This window comes from Pseudophryne corroboree, chromosome 3 (assembly GCF_028390025.1).
Source record: "Pseudophryne corroboree isolate aPseCor3 chromosome 3, aPseCor3.hap2, whole genome shotgun sequence".
Lineage (NCBI taxonomy): Eukaryota > Metazoa > Chordata > Amphibia > Anura > Myobatrachidae > Pseudophryne > Pseudophryne corroboree.
In genome coordinates, this window is record NC_086446.1 from 655,529,202 (window position 1) to 655,549,477 (window position 20,276).

General features: G+C 41.8%; 1 protein-coding gene across 2 annotated transcripts in view; it reads right to left on the reverse strand.

Moving 5' to 3' along the window:
• Nucleotides 1–231: 231 nt before the first annotated feature.
• JMJD1C (jumonji domain containing 1C) overlaps nt 232–20,276 on the reverse strand; it is a 438,983-nt gene continuing 418,938 nt past the window's right edge. The window contains exons 14-26 of one of the 2 annotated variants that reach the window (XM_063961821.1): nt 19,586–19,675; nt 18,874–19,001; nt 17,194–17,407; nt 16,585–16,790; nt 14,375–14,653; nt 11,326–11,494; nt 11,124–11,214; nt 10,300–10,430; nt 9,051–9,173; nt 6,848–6,987; nt 4,637–4,813; nt 2,631–2,762; nt 232–1,085 (exon numbers count right to left, since the gene is read on the reverse strand). In XM_063961821.1, coding sequence (XP_063817891.1) covers nt 996–1,085; nt 2,631–2,762; nt 4,637–4,813; nt 6,848–6,987; nt 9,051–9,173; nt 10,300–10,430; nt 11,124–11,214; nt 11,326–11,494; nt 14,375–14,653; nt 16,585–16,790; nt 17,194–17,407; nt 18,874–19,001; nt 19,586–19,675 — 1,970 coding nt within the window. In that variant the 3' untranslated portion in view covers nt 232–995. The remainder of the gene's footprint in view (nt 1,086–2,630; nt 2,763–4,636; nt 4,814–6,847; nt 6,988–9,050; nt 9,174–10,299; nt 10,431–11,123; nt 11,215–11,325; nt 11,495–14,374; nt 14,654–16,584; nt 16,791–17,193; nt 17,408–18,873; nt 19,002–19,585; nt 19,676–20,276) is intronic. The other variant, XM_063961823.1, reaches the window with a different exon arrangement.

Below are 20,276 nucleotides of genomic sequence, written 5' to 3' on the forward strand. Positions count from 1 at the left end.
CCATTAATTAGGCACCAGACCCTCCAGGTAGCTGCTGATTTGCAGCAACGGTTTATCCAGACTGCCGCAGAGACCACCCAAGACACACACCTGCAGCCACTCAGCATTTGAGAAAGTCTTTTTAATGGAAAATGTAAAACTTCTTTCAACTTCAATGTACAAAGCATGTGGAACACTTGCACTTTTAACAAATTAAAGCAAGCAAATGTTTTAAAAAAATACATCATTGAATGTATATATGTATATATTTACATAGCATATTAAGTTTTTTAATATTTAGCTTCAAAATGTCACATAAATTTTTACTAAAATGAGACAACTTGTTTGAAATAAATTACATCTTTTTTTTAAATGTCTAATTATACATTGAGTAGGCTTCAATAAAACATTGAACTGTCTTTTTTTAATACCGTGTTATATCTTATAATATCATACAAAGTTTACAGTTATTTGGCAGTAATCTTTCCGATTATGTTATGAATGCTTCCAAATGCAGGCAATAGCTGGTGATTTGTGTTTTACCCTCACAGTTACTGTCTCAATGTAGTGAAAAATATCCAAATTATTTTAGCAAACTATACAAGTCACATTTACATTTGATCAACAATATAGCATATAACTTTTTGTTTTGTTTTTCTTTCTTTTTTTCCAAAAAAATAAATACATTTAAATCTTTTGACATTTTCATTTTTTTTCACAAACTTTGAATATACACTATGATACAGTGTAGCACACTGACGCTTCCTCCTGCAAAGCTGGCTGGGCCTGTAATGCACTTCAGGAGTTGGGTGGCCGTTTCGGATCACATGAGCTATGATAATGTTATACTGGTATGGTGTCAGTAACAAGTAAATACTTAAAGCACGTTTCTTGGCACTGAAGTCTTAGCAATGGGTTTGCTCAGTGTCTTTTTTTTTTCCTTTTCTTTTTTTTGCATTTTATTAGTTTAGTTTCTCCCATCCTAGGAATCTTTTTCAAATCCATTTTGAAAACACTTAGGATTCCTCCATGTCTTTTAGTTCTTCTTCGTAAAACTTCAGAGCTCTTACCATTTCTTTCACTGAATGGTACAAGATGTTTTTAACCTGGTACACCGCAAAAATAAACATATACAGTATTTAAAACGTAGAACAATGAAAGTTTTATATGATGTTACTTTAGTGTTTAAAGATTGCCATTTTGAATGAATTTTTTTTTTTTTTGTTACTATGTATAGGATATACGGTATTTGTAGTGCATTCATCAATGGGAGGCAATTCAATTGTTTCTGCCCACGGCCGCCACAATTCAAGTGTTGCTCCATTCAAGCATGAGGAGACATCTCAGCTCGCAATTCGCTGTGCTGACGAGCTGAAATGTGCAAAAAGTGACCCCAGTGGCACTTTTTGCGTTATGTAATAAATGGCACTCCAGCTGCTGTGGAATTACACATCCCAGCAAGGTCTACAGCATGCCCCGATAGCAAAACTGAGGCAGGGCACGCTGGGATGTGTAGTTCCACAGTAGCTGAAGGGCCGAATTATGCCCACCCAATAAATAGGCTCCAAAGCAATTTTGTTTTCCCCACACTGTGTATAATGATAGACAGATGCAGTGCAGCACACAAGGCCATAATGCTTCCTTAACTATGACGTACTAGACTGAGAACAGTATTGGCAGCATTCGGTCCTTCACAGGGACAATTATTGTCCTTTTTACTCAACAAACAAATAATGTTCCTATTTCCCTAAACAGGGACACTTACAAATACCTGTAGTGACATTTATTTTGAGATGTTAATTGGGGTGCGGTATAATATACCAGCAGACGTAATGCCGGCTGTCAGGATACCAACAGCAGCATGCCACCTGTTGCTATAACGGATTCGAGTCCGCCCGCCATGCTTTGGGCCCAATGGTTCTATTCTCACTCGGTTAGAGGTGTGGACCCACCAGCTGAGTGGGAATTACATGGGGGGGGGGGAATTCTGATCGCCAGTAGAAAGTCGAATGTCGGGATTCCTGAGTCGGCCTCCCGACCGCTGGCATTTTGGATACATCCCGATGGTTGTTGAATCTAACATGCAAGATGTTTTGGGACAGCAGATAAGATGAGGAGTCCGGGGTTTACGTGAAGATTATTCACATGAAAACCACAGTGAAATCTGTTAGCTAAACATTAAATATCTGAACAGACCACACAAACTGAACACATTTTTACATTTACTAGATGTTAGAGCGAAATGGTTTCTAATATATCCATTTTTTTACATGTCTGCATGAAGTTGGTGATCTTCTGGGAGGTTATGAATATTAATGAGAATGCAAATTCCCCATGTACTGGCAGGAGCATGCCCAGTGAGAAATATCCTGTGGCATAGAGCTGGCAGCTTTCAGGAACTTGCTTATGAATGGTCACATCAATGCTCACACCTACAACAGCTAACTTACAATACTGCTTAAGGCAATTATTGCACAGTGGTAATAGCAGTACAGTGCAGCTAGGTTATTTATACAGGGTGTATTATTAATGTTACTATGCATAAGCCATATGTAGTGCCTGATCCTGCTCTGTATATACTGTTGGCCAGGCCATCCAAAGCAATCACTAGTGTGGTCTGTAACACTGCACAGAGACTGCTCACGTCTTACCTGCAGTTTATCATCAAAATTAATTTCTTCTTTAGAAAGCCTCAGCTCCTGGGTTAGATGAAATGAGTGAACAAGGTGCTCTGGGGACACAAAGTCCTGGGTCACTTGGATGCAGCTGTGAAAGTTTTGCACCTGTCACACAAGAAGCAGAGAACACGAGTGTGAATGTCACACCTCCCACCTCAGACAAATCAGTGGGCACATCTATTCACCAGCCACAGCATGAGGGGAATGCGGAGTAGTACTGAATACAGCCCTGCCAAATGCAAGGTGTTACTGGCTGGATACATATGCATTCTGCTGTACAGTTAATATTACTAATTAACAACCTACAGTTGTGTCCTAGCTTACTGTTCGTCTGTACGCCATATGGCATGACCGAGCCGGTCCAAGTGAAGGAGGATACTGGGTAATTTCGTAAAGATTTGTGTATTAGTTGTACAGTTGCATGCAGATGTACAAATGTCGCACATCAAATTTACTGGTGTAAACCAGAAAATGTAGCTGTGTCGCTCAGTTTTTTTTATCCATGTAAATAAATTGTACATTGGGAGTGAGAAGGATGGACTGTGCGCAGCCATGACACATGGGACCTGGCAAGCCAAGAGGGGCTATTTGATGCGGCTGAAACAGTAAGAAAGGACACCGATGTATATAATAAAACTGACTACTGATAGAAATTATGTAATCACATTGGTATGATCACCAACCCCTGCCACCCGTGTCAGAGAGAAGGGGGACAGTGAGAGAAACTGTAGGGGAAGGAGAGAGGGGGCAAGAGATGGAGAGAAAAAAAATAAGGTGGGGAGCAGACCGAGAAATATATTAATTACTGCTGGACATTACAGCCATCTACACATAACAATCCAGGCACGTGGCAAGTCAATAACTGACCATTACATAGAAATGTGTGATGATAGGAGACCAAATAATCCATAATGGAGACCAGGACAATTTTATAGATATCTTATCAGTCCCATTATCATTAACAGAATAGAAAATCCAGTGAGGTCATCCAACGCCACTGGTCGCTGAGAAACGCGCTCTATCAGTACACAACTACAAACCGACAGGTGGATACGAGACACCTCACCTGGCAGGGTTTAATAATATGCCACAGCCACTTCACCAATCAGATTAGAGTATGTCATGGTGCGGTGCTATTGCAGCATATCATGGTTTGTGCAGCAGGAAATCAATGTTAACATTATTGTGTGCAGGCAACATAGAGGAGCGCCACACTCCTGTGTGTAAACCATAACATTGGTCTAATAGTGCAATATACACTAACACTATAAACAGATCCAGAGCTAGGCAGAGAGGTCACCTTCCTAGGACACTGCATGTAAACACATTTCCTATACTGCATTTAGTCAGAAGTGAACAGTAATGATAAAAAGACCAAGGGGTCTATTCATGAAGCAGTGAAAAGTGAGCAGAAGTGAGCCAGTGGAGAAGTTGCCCATGGCAACCAATCAGCTGCTCCGTACAATTTTATAGTATGCAAATTATAAATGTTAATTCAATGCTGATTGGTTGTGATGGGCAACTTCTCCACTGGCTCACTTCCCCACAGTTTTCACTACTTCATGAATAGACCCCCATGTGCTAATAATGCAGCGTCACCTGCCACCGAGCTCATTTCTGAGCAGGAAGAGCAATAATGTGCATTACCCTACAGAGCGTGGTACAAAACAAGCAGGTATACCGTAGTATGATATGTAATGACACCATCACTGCTTACACAGACACCGACTCCTCTACTAACAGTAACAGGAAAACTATTGCAGGCTGCATGTTTGCTATGGGTTATAAGACCTTTATAGCTAGTTATCCTCAGCCACTGCTGCAGTAATAATTACAGAGGTATTTTCCATGCAACCCCCACATTGACTGACTGGCCAGTACAATCAAGCAATCTCCATATCAACCAACTAAGCATAAACCCAAAAGGTACTGTAATGTGCAAAGCACTCCAAAATAAAAACTGTATCTCTGTACTTTACCTGATAAATGGCGCCTGCGGGCAATATGATTGCGTCTCCGAGGAACTGGACGAGCGCGTGGCTTTTCACGTTATAATCTTCAAGGAGACTTTGGCGGAGTTTCTTGCTTAGGTACCAGTTCTGGTCTCGTATTGGGTCATGGTCAGGAAGGATTTCTAGACACTGCTCTTTTGCAGCCTGTAAGAGATGTGCAATGTGGTACGGTGAGTGTTACATGACACTTCTAGGACCACAGCTTGTATTTGGTCACTGTACAGCATTTGTAAAATGATACTTAAAACACAGACAGACAGAGTTGGAAAAAGTTCCTACACGGAACACACTGCTCTTCTGAAATGTATACTCAGCATAGAGGTCCTGAGAAATGACACAAGCTTTCTCCACTCTCCCATGGAAAGGAGAAGTAATGGGTTGAGATCAAGCTACAGTACTGGCATTCACACAGCGTACATCCCATTGGCTGACTCTATAAACCATTCCAGAATGTGAGCAACACGTTGGATGCATAGCACTGTGTTCCCTGCCAGATCAGACCGTTCTGCTAACACTTATCGGCTGTAAACACACTTTTTTCTTTAAAAAGAGGGTCACTCTTACTGTAGATTAGTGGTATGTGGTCAACATACCGCTCGTCGGGATCCAGGCTGTCTCAATACTGATGCCGGGATCCCGACGGGGGTACTATACCACTGCCGGAATAGCGACGAGGTAGGCGATTCCCTCTCTAAGGGGGACCACGACACCATTGGAGGGAGAATAGAACCTGTGGCGAGCAAAAAACTCGCCATCGAGCCCGCAAGGGGATTTGTTGCATTCGCCCCCCTGCCGGAATTCTAGCACCCGGGATGCCGATGTTGGTATACTGATATTCGGCATCCCGAGCGGCGGGATCACATCCTGATCCCCTATAAGTAATAACCAATATACTGTAGATAGTACATGAGACTGGTGTGGGAAGCATGTTTGTTCCAGTTTATAAAACACAAACACTTATCCTAAAGGGTCACTGGACTTAATAAAAAGAAATACAAGTGGATCAAAAATATAAACAAATGTCTAAATATAGCGACCAGACCTTAAGGATATACTGTAACAATAGACAGAGTGGAATGGCTTCCCAATTCTTACCCCCTTTTTGTACACCGCTCTGAATTGAATTTTCTTGATGAATTACAAATATTGTGATAGAATAAAAACGGAGGTGATAAAGCATCATCATTGGTTATCACAAATGACTTGATTTTCAGCATTAATTCCGTAGAAGAAAAACAGAAGGGCTGCTCACAATTTGTACCTCAAATGTGAACCAATTCTGTATCTATCACGTTTTACGGAGCAGTGCTTCACACATGCATCGCCAATTACCAATAACCTTCTATATATGTTACCCAGGGTGTTTTTGAATACAAATGTAAATGCCTACAGATGCAGCCATGCTCATCTTTGCTGCGATGCAGCATGCTGCAACACTTATTGCTGCATGGCATGCCAGGCTGCACTATTCGCAGCCAGCAGTCGCTCCATTAATTCCTAATGGAATTAACCACTTGCCTGGCATGGTCGCATCAGATGTGACCACGCCTGCAAGTGCTTTATCCGGGGTGTTCGCACAGGATACGACCAGTCAGATAAACGGTGTTAGCAGCGGCAGGGAAGGGAAACTTCCGTCCACTGCTGCTGTCAGAGGTCCCTCTGCCTTCCAGCCCCCAGTGTTGCCATGCTGAGAGCATTGCTGATCGGTCAGCACGGCAGGATCCCCCACCCCCAGCGGCTGCAGACAATAGCAGCCACTGGTTAGTGTAAATAATCGCCCCCCAAGCCTCCCCTGTGTACCTGGCAGCTGTCTAGTTGTGATGGTCACGATGTTCCGATGGTCGCAATGTTCCCGATGTATGTTCCGATGTTCGACTAAAAATATATATTTTTTTTAATATTTTTTTTCAATTTTAACTAAAATCATTTTGGATAGGTTTAAATTCATGTTCTTCACCTAACACGCTCATAAAAAAAAACTGGACAGTTTCTGAGCGGTTTTTGGGGGAAAAAACCTTCAGTTAAGTGGTTAATGAAGCATGCCATGATGCAATATGCCGCATCGCTGTAAGAGGAGCATAGCTTCATCTGTAATATGGTGCAAGATCTGGAAACTTTTATTAAGTAATACTGACAACACAGAACGCCTGCTTAGCGAGAACACACACAAAGTCTTACCTTATGGAGAAACTCTCGGATTTTGTCAGCATCTTTAGGCTCATAAATGTGCCACAGAGAACCCGGAACTTCACTGGTGTCCTTCAGTCTTTTCTTCAAGCATTCATCTAGGTCCTCCTCTTCAAACTTCTTCAACACACCTTAAAGAAAACAGGATTCATTTAGAACGTTACTCAGCTGTCCGATGCTTACCAGTAACCCAACGTCCTGTGGCTGGTTTCACTAGGAGCAGATTTTCAGATAAGAAGAGGAAGCGTAAACTCCCTCATTCATGCACAATGGATTTATCTGATGCCCATTCTTATCCATCACATAATAGGAGCAGTGCTAGCTGTACGCCTATAACCATGCACAATCCGTTCTCCGGGGGTATATAACTGCCTATTATCCTATATTGGACAGTTGCATGAAGATAAGGTCATTTTATAAACTATTCCGGGAGTATTCAGTGTACCTATTTTATACTTTTTCTACTATCTTCAGTTAACTCTGTGCATTACATACTTGTTTACCTCCTTCATGCATATTGGTGGTGGTTCATATTATGCCTATATATATATATGAAAAGTAGACAAATACATTTCAGGATAATTTTCTGAGAAATGTATTTATTATACTATAGTAACCATAATACACTACTATTGCTTAGTGGCATGAAGTAATTACTATGTAAATGACAGAAAAACTAATGTAACCTATCACCGTTCTGCAGACAGGTAAAGCAGAGAAAGGAAAAGCAGACAGTAGACCAATGTAGGCTCAGCAACTGCTCCCATAACTGCTGAGCAGACCAAAGAGGAGAGGATTCTAGAAGGACTCTACTCTCTAGAGGCTCTAGTGAAAATCCTTCACCACAAAGACCTTTTACAAATGGTTATCCAGTTCCAGGATAATTTCTGTAATGTTTCTGTGCTCAAGGGAACCAAATGTGGGTGAGTTTGTGACCTCTATGAACTCATCTTCTTGGTATAAAATACAGTAATGGATATTCCTGCATAGGGTGTCCTGATAAGCACTAGTAATTTGGGCAGACTCCCTGACCCCCCTCATCTCACGTGCCTCCTATTCCTCCTAATGTAGACTGGAGGGATGCTTTTTACTGAGGGACTGGAACACTCCTGTCCTGCCTGACTTTATGGCTATACTTTATAAGTTCGTGCACTATGTCAGTGTTTTCCCTGACTATACATGAGAGTTTACTATAGAACTGTGGTAGAGCACCCGAGTCTGCTCTCTTGTTTCTGTTGTATTAAACCTGTTCCATATATAACCGTATGTATGGCATGCCACTATACATACAGGTTGAGTATCCCTTATCCAAAATGGTTGGGACCAGAGGTATTTTGGATATCGGATTTTTCCGTATTTTGGAATAATTGCATACCATAATGAGATATCATGGTGATGGGACCTAAATCTAAGCACAGAATGCATTTATGTTTCATATATACCTTATACACACAGCCTGAAGGTCATTTTATACAATATGTTTAATAACTTTGTGTATTAAATAAATTTTGTGTACATTGAGCCATCAGAAAATAATAACTTTGTGCACTAAACAAAGTGTGTGTACATACACACAATTCAATTATGTTTCATATACAACTTATACCATACCTCCCAACTGTCCCGATTTTCGCGGGACAGTCCCGTTTTTTGGGGACTGTCCCGCTGTCCCACCCGAGGCTCTGTGTCTCGCTGCCCTGCTTAGCAGAGCAGCGGTGAATAGACGCTGTGCGCATGCGCACAGCGTCTATTCACTTGAGTCAAAGGGAGAGGGGGCATGCCAGCGGCTCACAGAGCGCTGGGCATGCCCCCTCAGTGACGAAAACGGGGTGTGGCTCGCGATAGCGGGTCCTCCCGCGAAACCACGCCCCATTTTCTTAGGCCACGCCCCTTTTCGGGAAAGTGCACGCGTGTGTCCCTCTTTAAAAAACCAAGAAGTTGGGAGGTATGTTATACACATAGCCTGAAGGTCATTTTATACAATATTTTGAATAACTGTGTATTAAACAAAGTTTGTGTACATTGAGTCATCAGAAAACAAAGGTTTCACTATCTCAGTCCCACTCTAAAAATTCCGTATTTCGGAATATTCCGTATTTTGGAATATTTGGATATGGGATACTCAACCTGTATATGTGGTTACACAAACACGCTTTAATGATCAAGCTAAGAAAAGAAGAAGTAGGTCACAGACCTGATTTACTGGCTGCCACATTGTTTTTCATTGCACCAACATACACCAGAATGTTCACCATGTCTGACACTTCAATATGAAGATTTGTTGTGCCCGTGTCCTGATCCTTCGTGGCAACGACTCCTGTAATGTAATAAAATGGTGATGACGCAGACAGATAAATAATTGTATTCTCTTATTGGATTCAGTCACTTGAGACTGGTCAATTCTGCAAATCAAGTTCTTGCTGTGGGATATTATGTCTCCACAGCAGGGAAGGCACACAGCCACATACACACATCACTCAGCCCTGTGGGACTGTGAGCGCAGCTGGAAAATAGTGTGACGAAAGCTGGGGTAAGCCCCCTCTGCCCAATGTACTGACAGATGCCTCAAGGTCACTGTAATTAAGGTATCCCGGCACACAGCTACACACAGCACATTCAGGATATGTTTAAAGATTTCAGACATACTGTTAAAAAGTTCATTGGTGCTTTAAGTTGACCAGTGTCCATAGAGAGATCACCACAATAACAGGTTGTCATTTCCATTCTACAACTTCGTAACTATTAGAATCTATTGGGTTTATTCTATGATCATTTCATAAACAGTATTAATAACTGAAGTAAAACAGGTTGAAATCTGAAATGAGGGGGGAGAGCCGTGGGCAGACGGGGGACAGCAGCACTACAGGAGGATGTGGCACAGCCGCCAGACCGCACGGCAGCATCTATGACACATCCTCCTGCAGCGCTGTAGCGCTGCTGTCCCGTCTCCCCGCTGCTCTCCCGTCTGCCCGCGGCTCTCCCCCCTCTCCTCCTCTCAGTTCGACTTTTTTTAAGTCGAACTGAGATGGTCGGAAACGGGGCCAAAACCTGTCGAATTTGGCCCCGTTTTCCTCAGAAGCACGTGAATCGGCAGCTATATCACCAATTCACGTATTATTCGACAAGTCGAATTCCCCGACTTGTCGAATAAAAAAGCTGGGGACTGAATAGGTCGGAACCCCTTCCGACCTGATAAAGTCGAAAACTGCCGTCTTTTCGACAAGACGGCAGTTTCAACCTTAATTGAATATACCCCATAGGGTCCTGTGTAAGAAAACTACTATGAAGAAAATAAGAGGACATGGTTTTTTTTTTAAAGAAAGAACATAAGCAGCTTTTTAACATTTTACTGACTGATACTGGTTAGAATCCCCCAAAGCAGCAACATGTACTGTATACACGGCTATCATCCAGAGTTGTGTAGTTACTAAGCATGAACTCACCATATGCACTGCACATCCTTGGGCCCAAGTCTGGACGCACAAAGAAAGTTGGCATGTGAGACGCCAGGTTGAATTTCCCATCTGGGTTGCAGTATTCTGGGACTGGGAGCATCCTAAAGAACTCTTCATGCCTGAGGAGAAAATACAAGTGGTTTCTAATATGTGAAATTAACAGCTGATATTATGTTGAAGAAACTTAACTGCCAATCAGTTTACTCTCAGGTACGGATGCACCCACGTTTTGACGCTGACTGTAATGACATAAACAGGCTGTCATTGGCTGCATTTCCGAAACATGTGGAGTAAGTCTCACGCAGCAAATGAACACAGTGTACGGACTCAGTGATTACTATAGGAACTTGTCTTTTCATCTGGGTTTATGCAATTGCAACGCAGATAAAAATACATGTACAGTAAACTACACTTCTGATTTTCATAAAATTTAAAACAGCATTAAACACTGAAAAACAACGCAAATAAGTGTGTATTAACCACAGACCTTATATTTAGTATTATCTGATTCTTGAGCTAGTTATGCTTACGAGGGTGAGACAGATAATACAATATACATGTATATTTCACATGATGATCTATAAACACAGTTGAAGGAGATAGCTTTGTTAAAATGTTATCCCTCCTGGAACCAATTCTCATGACCCTGATGCCCCCACCTTTGGTGATGACTGTACTATGGCTGTGGGGGTGGGTATTTCCCAGGACATCTGTAGGTCTGCTCATTTGCAGAATCGGAATGGGAAAATAACATTTCATGGAGTTTATTGATGGAACACCTTACTCAATACACCAGCCACTTAGACTGTTACCTTGCAAGCATCATGTTTTTAAAGTCCTCTCCGGAAGGCTGATCTTTCAGCTTCAGAAGCACGGTCTCTCCATTTTTCAGTTTCTGACGCTCTGTTTGGTGAGAGGGGAAAGAAGACAAATAAGCGTCATTCTTGTGACTGTCAGAACACAAGCGCTCACTATCCCCGCCTGCTCTGCGCACTGCTGCATGATGATACTTACTGGAGACGTCTTCAAATCCATCCCAGAACTCCTTCACGTTGCCACTGGACACAACACCCTCCTTGCAGTTCAGAAGATCCCCTTGGTGGTCCCCGAAGTCACTGCTCACTGCCTCTGATTTCCACAGACATGCAGTCATTTTTTTTTGATTCCCAGAGACCAGAACAGTCTGAGAAAACAACACATCAGGGTTAGGCCGTGTATAAAATACAAGTGCAGTGTGATACATCATGCGTGATAAGAGGTCATCCGGAGACGTTATCGATTGTCAAGTGCATATTACACCTTTACTGACACATTAAAATATCAGTTAAATATAACACCCTAATACAAATTGTTATAGTACCTGTGTACACTAAAGTTTTAAAAAGGTTAATTGTGTTTTCCATTCAATGTCGGATAAATAAAGCATTTGCAGTAATAATAAAATGAAAACAAATGTCTCTCTCTATATGTAGGTTCATAGCAGTAGTCATTTGTATGCAGTATTATTATAATCCGAGCATTAATGTCTATTGAAACACATCTGTGCTGTTGCTTGGCAACCACTGGGATGTGAGGATGTAAACAGATGGTTTTAGACTTCTCCTACTCCCTCCTGCAATCTGATTATATGATGATGCATCAAGTGCACACGTTAAAATTATGCAAATTTATTCCACAAACAGACTTCAAACAATGCTAAATGTGTTCTTGTGATATATAGAAGATACTGTAAATATAACCATCTATCGGACTTTGTTGCAAAAAGAAATGACTACTGTGGGAATATACAGAGTGGTATAATCCTGGTATAGCTAATGTCTTTGGAAACGGACAATTGGTTGCTACACTGTAGTAAAGGCTGCCTAAAGCAAATTCCGTCTGTTTTCTATTGCTAATGCAACATGAAACCTTGGCATTCTTATTCGGATATCTGGGAAAGAAATACATCTCTCCACACAGAGAACAAAGTAAATTAGGGGTACTGTATGCTTTCCGCCAACAGATAACAGTCGCAACAATTGATAATTGATGTCACACTTCTTTGCAGGAAGGTTTGAGGAAGCATGTGGGGACGGATTGTGAGTTGGACGCATCTGTGGCCGGCCGTGGCAGCCTGCTTACTAACTGATCAGTGTATGTAGAAATCTGTGCGACTGCATGTGGAAGCCTATCCCTAGCGCTGTTTTCCTGCCACTATTAGCATCTGCACCCATACCATGCAGAGTGCAAAAATACTTGTGAAACAGATGTCCCATCACCGTCCGCACGCTACAGTCTACATGCCCACAACATTACTTCTAGACCGAACAGATTTGTGCATTTGCAAGGTCGCCGACCAGAAGCAGCCATTGCACAGATAGGGAGGCCCGTGTGCTTGGAGCATGCTCAGTTGATGATTTCTTTCTTTGGCGCAAGCTGGAATTTGCCAGATCCATCCGACTCGAGAGTCAGTCCCTTCTCTGCCTGGCAACACTATAACAACTGTTGCATGGGCTTATAATGAATGCAAGCTGCCATACAGTACATTTCACATTAGAACCATCACCATCAGATGGGTGATAGACAAGGGACAATTATACTTCCCATGCATAAGAAAGTGTTCACTGAAAGGACCAATGACCTTAAAATTGAAATGCTGTACAATGGTTTCTAACATAATTTGTACTTTTTTATTGGGGGGAGGGGGATTGAAGTTTTTGAAGTTTATTGTGACTTCATATATTTAAAATAACGGTTTGTACTGCCCACTATATGCAGAAGAGTTGTGGTCAGTAACCCTCCCAGTGCACCACATTTCATCAGGAAAGAGAGTAGATGTAATGTCAAACATCTATCAACGGATAAGATTAAATATTTAGGAGTCAACTGGTATGTTTCAGTTTATTGGTAAGACTAGTCAATCTCTGCAACTCCTAATAAACTACTACTATTGTCCAAATCAGAGAAAGATAAAGCAATCGCAGGTGGTGTACACAGCAACCATAAGGACTGGTGTTAATGAGAGTGATCGCTGGAAGCTCTGCAATTAATACAAACAGTAGGAAGAGGGAATGCAGAGATCCTAAGCCCCACTTCCATGTGACTTCAGTTTCATTACATAACAGTCAGCTCACATCTATGTCCAAAGCATAACAAACACAAACACACCACAAACGCTGCTCGCCAACAGCTATGATCAGCAGCAGAGCGGTATAATTAGGCAAAAAGCTCACACACCCCATACAACTTAAGGTGGGAACACACTAGTAGATATATAGGCAGATCAACTGATCTGCAGATATATCTATGGACGTATCGGGCAGTGTGCTGTGCATACACACTGCCCGATCCGTCGGGGACTGACGTCATGAACTGGGCGGGCGTGTACACACGCCCGCCCGCCCAATTCAGCTGTCAATCACCGCCGGCCGCCGCAGCATGTGTACGGGCGGTTGGCCGACCGCCCCGTACACACACAGCGACGGGCCAATATATCGGTAGATACATTGGCGGACGGCTGTGCTGCGCGGCTGACACGATACGTCTGTGAACGACGGAGTTCACAGACGTATCGGCCGTACACACTGGCCGACGGTCCCACGATATATCGGCCGTTCAAGAGAACGGCCGATATATCGAACAGTGTGTACGGGCCTTTAGACACTTATATTTTATTATTTCCAGAAATTGGTTTATCTACATATGAGTCCGTGCCCTTATTGTTTACTAACCACATATCTTACTATCGGTAAATATAAGGAAGGAAAAACACAAACATATGGGGACAACAATTACTAATGAACAGCATATCTGGCCAATGCCCAGGTGCACCAACTCTACATACTATGCTGTATACAGCATGCACAGACAGATTTATGTAGGAATTGGCTTTGTTCATATCTCTAACATTATGGAATTTAAATGTAATGATGATACATAAAATAAACGGATTAATGGAGCCGCTGATGCAGTGAGTGGGTCTACCTGCAGGGTCCTAAAAGAACCACACTCTGCTTCCAAAGAACACTGCCTGTCTATAGAGAATCTGCTGTCAGTTCATTGACCCTAGCACAATATTACTAACCTTTCCTTGCTTCCAGCACTCTCTGAAGAGCTTCCAGTTGCTGTTATGTTTATGATCTTTTAGCCATAAAATGTGACGATCACAGATCCAAGAATGTGGAATCTCATTGTGTGTTCTTGTGTTCTCATCCGGTGGTGGCTTGCGGCTGTCTGGTATTTCCTCCTTTGGCTCAGATTTCACGCTGGGTTTAGGTGGCCTTGTGGCAGGAATCTTGTTTTCAACCACCGAGGCAATGATGTCATCCAAGATGTTTGGCATAGACCGTCCGCCTTTACCGTTCTGTTATTTACGAACAAAAACATACATTCACTAAGAACCCAACCAATGTCTCAAGGACGGCATCATGTTTTACAAAGTGACATATCTTGTGTGCAGTGAGATGCTGGAAGCAGTTCTAGATGGCTAAATATTAGACAGACACGAGAGAACATTGCAGGGAGCGTCAGTGTTACAAGTTATAGCTTTTTGTACTCATACGTAATACAATAATCTATCTGTGCTGCTGTGTTCACTGATGCTTCTGTCAAACATCAGAGTATAAAAAAAAAACCCATAAAAAATATATAAATGTATATATGTCTATACATCTATCTATATATAGTCGACAGAAGTACATGGCACTCCACAAAAGACCATGTTATTAATTGCCGATGCCCTCCTAAGCAAAAGCAAGCTCAATATAACTGTAACATAAAGCAGCACTCACAGGACTTCTCATATTTAACGGGCTTATGTCCCATCAATCTGCAATGTTTTGGTATTTATTGCACCCATCGTCTGGTATATATATATATATATATATATATATATATATATATATATATATATATATATATATATATATATATATATATATATATATAGTATTTCCAAATCAGCCGGCACTCTGTGCTTTCAAACAGCTGGTCCCGGTGCCCTGTGCAATGATCCACACATACCTCCAAAACCGCACGGCACTCGCAGGGACTCGTTACACCAAAAAATTTAATGGCTGATCGTCCACAGCTGCCTCCGATGAGGTGCCCGCGGTCTTTCATCGGAGGCAGCTGTGGACGATTAGCGTGGCGGGTGGATCTCCTGGGTATCAGGTATTTAAATGTACAATGTATGTCTAGTTGGTGTATGTTGGTGTGTCCTGAGGAAGAGGCGTCAGCCTCGAAACATGTTGACGGTTTGAAACACTGCCATTACATTTTTTGGTGTAACGAGTCCCTGCGAGTGCCGTGCGGTTTTGGAGGTATATATATATATATATATATATATATATATATATATATATACACACACACACACACACACACTCCAAGCTGGCACTCCGATACTCAACTGGAAGTGATTGCATCTTGGTGCTCTCCTAATTACCACCTCATAAGACTGTTTTGGCAATCAATATTTCAGAACTTCACGCACATCCTGAAAAAAGATTGAGTACTGTTCGGAAACGGTTGCCAAAACAGACTTCTGAGCTATTATTCATAAGTCATCCAGTGTGCAGGCTGCATATCTAACTATCTATCTATATATTTTTATTTTATTTTTGTTTAATTCAGTTTACGATTGCTTGGGAATGTTTTTTTAGCTCCCTGTACCCAGTTTCAGGCCTGATTTAACTTGTCTGCACCAATTAAATATTAAGCACTGCTCTTGCATTTCCCATTCAAAGACAACTTTGTTAGCTGTTCGCTTCCAAGTCCTTGGTTGTCTTTGGCCCACGGCTGGTGTCTGAGATCTGTTTTGATACAGAATTACTTTCCCTTTACAACATTTTCCCTACCCACGATTTCTGCAATTCAAATAATCTTAACATTCAAACAGATATGCCCAGAGTTTAAGAGCACAGTATAACTATTTAGAAAAGGTATAACAAGTCTGTAGATAAGGGGGGTTATTCAGGTTTGTTAGCAAACCAAAAAAGCACATGGATGGAAAAAAACATGTTGCACTGCAGGTGGGGCCGATCTAACATGTGCAGAGAGATTTAGATTTGGGTGGGTTATTTTGTTTCTGTGCAGGGTAAATACTGGCTGCTTTATTTTTATACTGCAATTAAGATTTCAGTTTGAACACACCCCACCCAAATCTAACTCTCTCTGCACATTACATCTTCCCCACCTGCAGTGTAACATGGTTTTACCCATTAGTGTGCTTTTTTGGTTTACTAACAAACCTGAATAAGGCTCAAGGTCCACAATGACATAGCAAAAACTCACTGGATTTCCTGCCGTGTAAACGGGCGCAAAGGCGATGCCTGCATCTGTTGACCCCAGGCGTAGTTTGCCGGCGGTAGTAGTCAGCAGGTCCCGCAGGGTGGAGCCTTGCTCGGTGCTTTGCGATATGGGTGAGGAGGATTTGCAGTTTACGGTCTCATTATCTTGGTCTTCCTTGATATGTTTGCCCACTGGACGTTCTTTATTCTCTGTATAGGGAAAAACATTTTCGAGGTGTTACAGCGTTGAAGAGACCAAACAGATTTTATAATCTCACTAAATAGAATGCAAAAAAAAACAAATACACCAGCATGTCTTTTACAGGGGCCTGTAAGCATAAGAGAAGAGGGCATGTCTTACATGATTGTTATGTATCTCACTGGAAGCTACTACTCTCTCTTTTCTGTTATCTAGATTGATGTTCTCTGTAGATCCATTATAAGTGGTCCACACAGACAGATTCAATTAACAGGCACACGGAACATATCCAGATGTCCATCACTAAAGGTGAAAAACTAGATTCTATGTGGCAAATAGTCAGATGACCGCAACACTTGCAGTTTTCTACATGTTGTGGGATGCTGCTGGTTACTGCCTGATGTAGTCACTCACCTTTCTTTTCTTCCCTAGACTTCTGTTCGGCCAGGTCCGCTAGCCAGTGCAGAGAGGAATGGGATTCTGAGGAAGCCAGCTTGCTGTCTGTGCTTGTGTCACTCCCTGGGCTCAGGCTACCATTGGCTTCAGGCTTTTGAGAAGGACTGTGCTGCTGTAGGTCTGGCAAGCTTAGAGATATCTTGTTACTGTGATTCAGGACGTTTTGCAACACCTAAAAGAAAATTCAATAAAAAAAAGTTCACCCAGTAATTATTTATAATCTTTTGAATGATAGCTAGAAAAAAAACAACAACAGATTATATGGCAACATATAACGTACCATAAATACAAACCTACAGTTACACCAACACTCACTGAGATGAGAGTATGGAGATTTACCAAACCCCCTCAGAGAGTGTTATCTAAGTATGTTTTCACCCATGCCAAAGAATTCTGCAAACTCAAAACAGATTTTTCACTCTTCAAGATAAGCCGTTCTGTGACCACCTTCCATGTGCAGTTGCCAGTACACGCCTTTCTTACTGAACGTATTGGCATTAACCATTACAGGGCACATAAGCCACTCCGTGACCACCTTCCATGTGCAGTTGCCAGTACACGCCTTTCTTACTGAACGTATTGGTATTAACCATTACAGGGCACATAAGCTACTCCGTGACCACCTTCCATGTGCAGTTGCCAGTACACGCCTTTCTTACTGAACGTATTGGCATTAACCATTACAGGGCACATAAGCCACTCCGTGACCACCTTCCATGTGCAGTTGCCAGTACACGCCTTTCTTACTGAACGTATTGGCATTAACCATTACAGGGCACATAAGCCACTCCGTGACCACCTTCCATGTGCAGTTGCCAGTACACGCCTTTCTTACTGAACGTATTGGCATTAACCATTACAGGGCACATAAGCCACTCCGTGACCACCTTCCATGTGCAGTTGCCAGTACACGCCTTTCTTACTGAACGTATTGGCATTAACCATTACAGGGCACATAAGCCACTCCGTGACCACCTTCCATGTGCAGTTGCCAGTACACGCCTTTCTTAATGTACTGGTATAAACCATTACAAGGCAAGGCAAAGAGTGACATAACTGCTGTGTGTAATATTGAGGTCACGTCCTAGTGAGGATAGAATGAGTCATTTAGCATGTGTGTACAACTAGAAACCAGCTAGCTCAGTGCTCCCCCTTCACACACACCCACCTCCCTCTTACCATCAGGGATATTATTTGTACTGAAGTGCTTTCAAATGTATTCAGTCCAATAAGTCACTCGTTTCAGAAACATTTCCACCATAACAGCAATTTTGCAATGTGCACACCATATAAAGAGAGTAACGAATATCAGTAGTCTATATTAAATACTAGTACAGTCCCACAGCCAGTTCTTCTAGCTCCTCTTATTTGGCACCAGTATAGAGCTCAAATAGCTTAGTCACAGTCACATCAGAGTCTTGTTCTCTACATGTTCTTATTAATGTTAAACATGTGAGACATGCCTTAAGCACCACAGAATAGCAGAACGCATGATCACAGACACGGATCAGCAAGCCCGGAGGACTCGCTGAGCATGAGTGCTCTATTATCATCACTCTGCCATGTAGGCAGAATAAATGTGACTTATTGATTTTCAGACCCCAATCACTCCTATGGATGTCGGAAATGCAGCCTCACCTGCGACACTCCATTCATTGCCGGGAACTTGCTGCTTTGTGAGTTCTGTTTAATGGTACACTGGCAGTTTGATTTAATTACAAATTTATCTCGGAGGTTGTGCATTGCTTCTAGGAGGTCAGTCAGAACTACAATGGAAGAGAAGACATAGCAGCAATAAGACTCTAGCTTTAAAGTTCCCTATCGTTAAGATGGTAAAAAAAAACAACTTGAACTTTATGAGAACCAGCTCACAATAACAAATCCAAGCATTTACTAGCGTGTATTCTGTGGTGGTAGGTTGAGGCACCACCAGGAAGGGAGGGTTAGGGCGTGGAAAACCAAACCCATTGGGATTTTGATTGCCGACGTCCCAAACGCCTGTTGCCCATATAACAACCAGAGTAACAATGGGCCAGATTAATTAAGCCTGGTGAAGTGATAAAGTGGAAGGTGATAAAGGACCAGCCAGTCAGCTCCTAACTGTCATATTTCAAACCCAGCCTGTAACATGGAAGTTAGGAGCTGACTGGCTGGTGCGTTATCACCTTCCACTTTATCACTTCCCCAGGCTTAATAAATCTGCCCCAATATGTGCCAATATATAGCATTTAGTTTTGCTGCCTGATAACTATTTGCAGATACAGTGGACGAGAACATCTCATATTTCCAGCCTTAATCAGCCCTGGTACACACAATGCAAAATTGACTACAAAATAGTTTGTGAACTTACCCGAACTTGGAATAATCTGTGTGGGCATAAGGTGCTTGTAATCATGAGGTTGTCCCTTTACACATTTCAGCCAAGTGTATAACTCTCTATCTGTAAGACCAGAAACTGTTACTGTCGGGTATAGGTCTGCAAACACCAATCATATGAGAAAACAGGACTTGACAAAATACATTAGGAATTGAGTAATTTTCATATACAAATTAATTTATGCCTATAAATTTCCCCTTCTGCATTTAGGGTGGCTGAAGAAACGTGTGAGAAAACCAAAATGTCAGACTGTGAACTTTGTTCATTTACAATTAGTCACTGATCTAATAGCCGTAACAGCTGGAAATGTGTGCATAATAATTCATATTATTATTAATGTACAGTTAATTATACAGTTAAATATTAGATGGAATAATGAGGAATACACAATCTCAGCACTATGAAGATATATTTGCATTACAACAGCATCAACTTTCTATTTCAGGTTTATTGTTCATAAATAGCATAACACACTAGTGGTGACCTAGGCTGATACACAGCAAAAGTTCTAATTGTTTCAAAGAATCCAAATTAGATTACGGGACACTCATTACAGTACAAAGTTTAAGGATACAGTAAATTAAACTTTAGACTGCGTATATATATAACCCCTGGGCGTAGCTACCAATAAAAGATGCACAGAAGCACTGGCCTTATTTGACAG